At 45.4% G+C, this 7,209-nt stretch overlaps 1 protein-coding gene across 2 annotated transcripts in view; it reads left to right on the forward strand.

Moving 5' to 3' along the window:
• Positions 1-7,209, forward strand: part of PARP14 (poly(ADP-ribose) polymerase family member 14) — a 189,427-nt gene that overhangs the window by 147,243 nt on the left and 34,975 nt on the right. For both annotated transcript variants that reach the window (XM_063429155.1, XM_063429154.1), the window contains exon 14: positions 6,572-7,177. In XM_063429155.1, coding sequence (XP_063285225.1) covers positions 6,572-7,177 — 606 coding nt within the window. The remainder of the gene's footprint in view (positions 1-6,571; positions 7,178-7,209) is intronic.

Consider the following 7,209-nt stretch of genomic DNA (forward strand, 5'->3'; position numbering starts at 1 on the left):
TCCTCCATCCAGACGGTCTGATGGCTCCCTTCCCCGCGGTCTATCCGGTCATGCTAGGCCGGCCGCGAGGGAGTGACTGCCTTTTACAGCATCTAGGCAGGAAGTAGTCATCAGGACACTCCCCCGGAACAACCTGTCAGTCAATGGCTGCAGGACCAATCAGGACGCCTTGGAGGCGTGGTTACTGCTCTGAACAGGGTATTTAACAGAGCTTCTTTCATTAGCTCATTGCCCTGTCGTGGTTCTAGCTTGTTCTAGTCACTCAGTGCTTGTGTATTCTATTATCCCTTTTGGTTTTGACCCGGCTTGTTTACCTTACTCTGCTTATCTCTGTTACCCTTGATTCGGCTTGTCTCTCGCTTACCTGTCTTCTGTTACCCTCGACCCCGGCTTGTCTTTGACCATTCTATACTGTACTACTTACGTTAGTCCGGCCATTCTAAGGTCCGGTATACGTATCTGGCTACTGTTTGTACTCTGCGTGTTGGATCCCTGTCCCGATCCTGACATTACGACAGGGCCAATGGATCCTGCAAGTACAAACAGTCAGCTGGCTGCTCCTGATCCTAGGTTTGAAGCCATGGATCACAGAATGGATCAGATGGCGCTTGCGCTACAGGCTCTATTAGCTTGTGCCAATAACCCACCAGAGGAGATACGTAATACCCCTGTTTCTCCTGTCTGTTCAGGTCTAGAGGTAACCACAGTGGGTGCTTCTTCTCGCATTACCCCCCCAGTACGCTATGGTGGGGCTCCTGAGAAGTGTCGTGGTTTTTTAAACCAAATTAGTATCCACTTTGAATTGCAACCTCGCTCTTATCCTACAGATAGGGCAAAAGTAGGATTTATTATCACCCTACTCATTGAGAAAGCTCTGAGATGGGCCAACCCACTATGGGAGAACGATAACCCATTAGTTTATAACTATAACGCATTTGTAGCTGCTTTTAGAAGAACATTTGACCCTCCAGGTAGAAAGGTTAATGCAGCCAGATTACTGTTGCGCCTGAGACAGGAGAACCGAACACTGGTGGATTATGCACTGGAGTTCAGGTCTCTGGCGGCAGAAATCAAGTGGAATGAGCAGGCGTATATGGATGTATTTTTGAATGGCCTATCTGATGTAATCCTTGATGAGGTTGCTACCAGAGAACTCCCTGAGAATTTAGAGGATTTAATTTCGTTCATCTCTCGTATAGATGAACGTCTAAGAGAGAGACAGAACACTCGAGAGAGGAACCAGAGACCTTCTTTTAGGTTAGCTCCTGCTTTTCCAAGTCCTGACTCCACGATATCTTTGCTTACTGAACCTATGCAGATAGGGTATACCCGCCTCTCTGAGGAGGAAAGACAGCACAGGAGGAGAGAGGGTTTGTGTATGTATTGTGGAGCCAAGGGTCATTTACTCTCGAACTGTTCTAACCGCCCGGGAAACGCTCGCACCTAAGTCCCTCTAGAGGACAGGCCTTGGGTGTTTCTATTTTGTCCTCTACTCCTAATTATAAGGATCACAGGCTTCTGCTACCAGTTTCCTTAACTTGGGGGAAGGAAGTAGTAAGGGCTATGGCACTGATAGATTCCGGTGCTGCTGAGAATTTTATCGACCAAGCCTTTGCTAGTAAGAACAATTTTCCATCCCAGCTAAGGGAGACACCTTTGGCCGTTGAGGCCATAGATGGTAGACCACTACTAGACCCTGTTATCTTTCGTGAGACCGTACCCATTGATTTAAATGTTGGTATCCTACACGTGGAGAATTTATCTCTTCTGCTCATTTCGTCTCCTTCCGTTCCCATAGTTCTGGGGTACCCATGGTTGAAAAAACATAACCCTATTATCGATTGGGAGTTAGGAGAGATACTCTCGTGGGGCCAGGGCTGCCAGGATCGGTGTTTGTGCAAGGTTTCTCCATTAGCTAATATTAACATACCGGAGAATCCTACTCAGTCCACAGAAAGACAAATACCAGACCTTTACCTAGACTTAAGGGCAGTGTTTGACAAGAAGAATGCCGATTCTTTGCCTCCACACAGGTCATTTGACTGTAAGATTAAGCTGCTACCCGGCACTATGCCTCCGAGGGGCCATGTATATCCTTTGTCTGTTCAGGAAAACTCGGTTCTAGAGGAGTATATTCGGGAGAATTTAGAAAAGGGATTCATCAGGAGGTCTTCTTCTCCGGCCGGGGCTGGGTTCTTTTTCATTAAGAAAAAGGATGGCACGCTGAGACCTTGTATCGATTACCGAGGCTTGAATAAAATAACTGTCAGAAATGCCTATCCTATCCCACTGATTACCGAGTTATTTGATCGTCTTAAGGGCTCCAAAATCTTCACCAAGTTAGATCTCAGAGGGGCTTACAATTTGGTGAGAATCCAGCAAGGTCACGAGTGGATGACGGCATTCAATACCCGGTATGGCCATTACGAATACACTGTTATGCCATTTGGACTATGCAATGCTCCTGCAGTATTTCAAGATTTGATTAATGAGGTACTTAGGGAGTTTCAGCATGATTGTGTTATTGTTTACCTGGACGACATACTAATACACTCTAAGGAGATTGAGACTCACCATAGACAGGTCAGAAAGGTATTACACAAGCTGCTGCAACATGGTCTATATTGCAAATTGGAAAAGTGCAGTTTTGATCAGTCTCAGGTAGACTTTCTTGGATACGTGATTTCTGGGGAGGGTTTTAAAATGGATCCTGTAAAACTCCAATCTATTTTAGACTGGCCCTTGCCCAAAGGACTCAAGGCTATCCAAAGGTTTATTGGTTTTTCCAACTACTATAGGCGCTTCATTAAAGGATACTCCTCTATCATTGCGCCTATTACCAATATGACCAAACAAGGGGCTGATACTAAGTTCTGGTCTAAGGAAGCTCTTGGTGCTTTCAAGACTCTCAAGGAACTTTTTGCCTCGGCTCCCATTCTAGTCCATCCTGATACGACTCTGCCTTTCTTGCTCGAGGTCGATGCCTCTGAGACAGCAGTTGGGGCTGTTCTGTCTCAAAGGTTAGGGGTGGATAAACCGTTACACCCTTGTGTTTTTTTCTCTAAGAAATTTTCTGGGCCTGAGAGCAGATATGACATCGGGGAAAGGGAACTGTTAGCAGTCATTAAAGCCTTAAAGGAGTGGAGACATTTGTTGGAGGGGACCCTACACCCTATTACGATTTTGACGGACCACAAAAACTTGTCCTATATTGGGGAGGCTAAGCGCTTATCCTCTAGACAAGCTCGTTGGTCCTTATTCCTGACTCACTTCAATTATGTACTGACTTACAGCCCTGGTTCTAAAAACTCTAAAGCCGATGCATTATCTCGCCAATATGAACCTTCTACTGTACCTGAACCAGTTCTTTCTTCTATAGTTCCGAAATGCAATATCATTGCTAATACGAATCTCAGGATTCATTCTCCATTACTGGCCGAGATCATTAAGTTGCAACATCTAGCACCTAAACAGACTCCTGCGGGCCGTCATTTCGTTCCTCCTGCTCTTCAACTGGAACTTTTACAGTGTTTACATAATAGCAAGATGGCGTGACATCCTGGTATTCGCAAAACTTACGCGTTGATCTCTAAGGACTTCTGGTGGCCTGCTTTACGGAGGGATATTGAGGAGTTCATCGCTGCATGTGAAGTTTGTACTAAAACCAAACAACCCCATACGCTTCCATGTGGATTCCTGCACCCCTTGGAGGTTCCAGAAAAAACATGGTCCTGTTTGGCCATGGACTTTATTGTCGATCTACCTATCTCTAAAAGACAGACTGTTATCCTCACCGTGGCTGACAGGTTTACTAAGATGGCACACTTCATTCCCCTGCCTAAACTCCCGTCTTCTCCCGAATTGGCAGAGATATTCGCTAAGGAGATTTTTCGCCTACATGGGATACCCTCTCAAATTGTATCAGACAGAGGCTCCCAATTTGTTTCCCGCTTTTGGAGGTCCTTCTGCTCTCAACTTGGTATTAAATTAAACTTTTCTTCTGCCTATCATCCTCAGTCTAACGGAGCTGCTGAACGTACCAACCAGAAAATCGAACAATATTTACGATGCTTTGTTTCTGAACACCAGGATGATTGGGTCGGTTTGATTCCTTGGGCGGAGTTTGCACACAACAATCTCGTTTGTGATTCTACTCATTCAAGCCCCTTCTTCATGAATTATGGTTTTCATCCGTCTATTCTTCCTTCGGATTCCCCTTCCCAGGGGGTGCCGTCGGTCGATGTTCATGTTGCCAATTTGAGGAAGTTGTGGGATCAAACTCGACAAATCCTTGTGCACAACTCTATGTTGGTCAAGAAACACGCTGATAAACGTAGAAGGGCGGCTCCGGTCTTTGTTCCAGGTGATAGGGTAAGGCTGAGCACGAGGAACATCCGTTTAAAAGTGCCCTCCATGAAGTTCGCTCCTCGTTATATTGGACCCTACAGGGTGCTGACCCGTATCAATCCAGTTGCGTATCGTTTAGCTCTTCCTAATACCTTACGCATCCCGAACTCGTTTCACGTTTCATTGCTGAAACCACTCATATGTAACAAATTTTCCTCCACAATAGCCCCTCCTCGCCCCGTTCAGGTGGAGGGTCAGGAGGAGTATGAGGTTAACTCTATTATTGATTCTCGAATCTCCCGGGGGAGAGTACAATATCTGGTTGATTGGAAGGGATATGGTCCTGAGGAGAGGAGTTGGGTACCTCAGGAGGATGTTCATGCTCCCCGTCTCCGCAGGGCGTATCACTCTCGCTTCCCATCTCGTCCCGGTTCATTCCGCCCGGTGGGCGTATCTGAGAGGGGGGGTACTGTCAGGGTACCTGTGGTCTCTACCTCCGAAAGAGGTAGAGACTTAGCTGTTCCTCCATCCAGACGGTCTGATGGCTCCCTTCCCCGCGGTCTATCCGGTCATGCTAGGCCGGCCGCGAGGGAGTGACTGCCTTTTACAGCATCTAGGCAAGAAGTAGTCATCAGGACACTCCCCCGGAACAACCTGTCAGTCAATGGCTGCAGGACCAATCAGGACGCCTTGGAGACGTGGTTACTGCTCTGAACAGGGTATTTAACAGAGCTTCTTTCATTAGCTCATTGCCCTGTCGTGGTTCTTGCTTGTTCTAGTCACTCAGTGCTGTATTATCCCTTTTGGTTTTGACCCGGCTTGTTTACCTTACTCTGCTTATCTCTGTTACCCTTGATTCGGCTTGTCTCTCGCTTACCTGTCTTCTGTTACCCTCGACCCCGGCTTGTCTTTGACCATTCTATACTGTACTACTTACGTTAGTCCGGCCATTCTAAGGTCCGGTATACGTATCTGGCTACTGTTTGTACTCTGCGTGTTGGATCCCTGTCCCGATCCTGACACTCTTACCTTTTATCGCTACGTGGCTCATACACTCTAGTTCTCTTACCTTTTATCGCTACGTGGCTCATACACTCTAGTTCTCTTACCTTTTATCGCTACGTGGCTCATACACTCTAGTTCTCTTACCTTTTATCGTTACGTGGCTCATACACTCTAGTTCTCTTACCTTTTATCGATACGTGGCTCAGACACTCCAGCTCTCTTACCATTTATCTGTACGTGGCTCAGACACTATAGTTCTCTTACCTTTTATCTACACGTGGTTCAGACACTCTAGCTCTCTTACCTTTTATCGTTACGTGGCTCAGACACTCTAGTTCTCTTACCTTTTATCGATACGTGGCTCAGACACTCTAGTTCTCTTACCTTTTATCGTTACGTGGCTCAGACACTCTAGTTCTCTTACCATTTATCGATACGTGGCTCATACACCAGCTCTCTTACCTTTTATCTGTACGTGGCTCAGACACTCTAGTTCTCCTCTTTTCTCTGTATACATGGCTCAGACACTCCTTTCTCCTGCCTTTTCTCTGTACGTGGCCCAGGTGCCCTGAGTCACCTTTTTCTGTCCATAGTTTACATCATACTGTTCATGATGTAAAGAGGTTTTCAGAGTGTCTTGAGAGCTTTTACAGTTTAACTGTTTTTTTTGTTTGTTTTTTACTAATGTACAAAAGGTGTTGAACACTCACCATTTGTGAACAAAACGTGTTTTTAATTTGTTTTTAGTTATTAAAGCGGTTTATTGTTACATACATATGGTTTCATACATTGGTTTTCTGAACAAATCATATATCTTTCAGCGTATTACATGCATCAAGTTTTACATTCATCTTTACAGTTGTAGGTTGGATTGGGTTCTTCCCCTGCGTTGCTCTTCATGAGGTTACTTCGGGCCCAACCGTTTCTGATACATTTGTCTGTGCAGTGTTGCCTCTCGTATGTAAATTTACCTCTTCCCTTTATTTGTGAACATCATTATGAACATGAACAGAAACCTAGGTCTAATTCGTAACTGACCCATCTCCTGTTCTGGGTTTAACTGTATGAGTACCGGCATCCATCTTGATGCCTCTTCCATAGATAGGGATATGTAGGGCCCTCCCTCCCGGTTTTGCACTGCTAGGGGCAATATAGTGTGAGTGCTTGTAGTTTAGTGTGTTTTTAGTCCTTACAGAGTTCTCCTATTGTCTCTTGCCAGCCATCGTGAACTATTTCACACCAAACACTGAAGACTATTTAGATGAAGAGATCTTTGAACTGAAGGAAGACATTGACCCAGCTATATTTCATGTCTGTGGAGAGAGCAAGGAACGTGTAAAGGACACTGTAGCTTGGCTTCGAGGACTGATATTGAAAGAACAGTATGAGCAAATTATCAAGGATGATTGGATTAAGGATTTTGGAAGGCAGGAGCTCGAGAAGTTGCGTGATCTTCAGAAGAAATTCCATGTGACTGTTTCTTTTGCTCTCCATGATTCCAAAGTCATCGTGGCTGGTCTCACCAGGGACGTTTTAAGAATGAGCAATGAGATCCAAACCTTGATAAACGATGTGCGGGATAAGAAAAGCAGAGAGCGTGAGGCACAACTCTACGGTAACTTGGTGGAGTGGAGATACCACGATGGCACCAAATTTATACCATTTGACATCATGATGAACATGGAGCTGGAAAAAGCCAAGGTGCAGAACCAGCAAAGTCCTACGGTTGACATCAGGGGAGTAAAACACACTGTGAATATGGAGCTAAAATCTGCAAGTGATGGCAAGGGGAACACAGTGAAGATCGAAAGAGTTTCAAAAAATGGTACGTTCTATTATTCTGGTATCTTGTGTAGG

This window comes from Pelobates fuscus, chromosome 8, assembly GCF_036172605.1.
Source record: "Pelobates fuscus isolate aPelFus1 chromosome 8, aPelFus1.pri, whole genome shotgun sequence".
Taxonomy (NCBI): domain Eukaryota; kingdom Metazoa; phylum Chordata; class Amphibia; order Anura; family Pelobatidae; genus Pelobates; species Pelobates fuscus.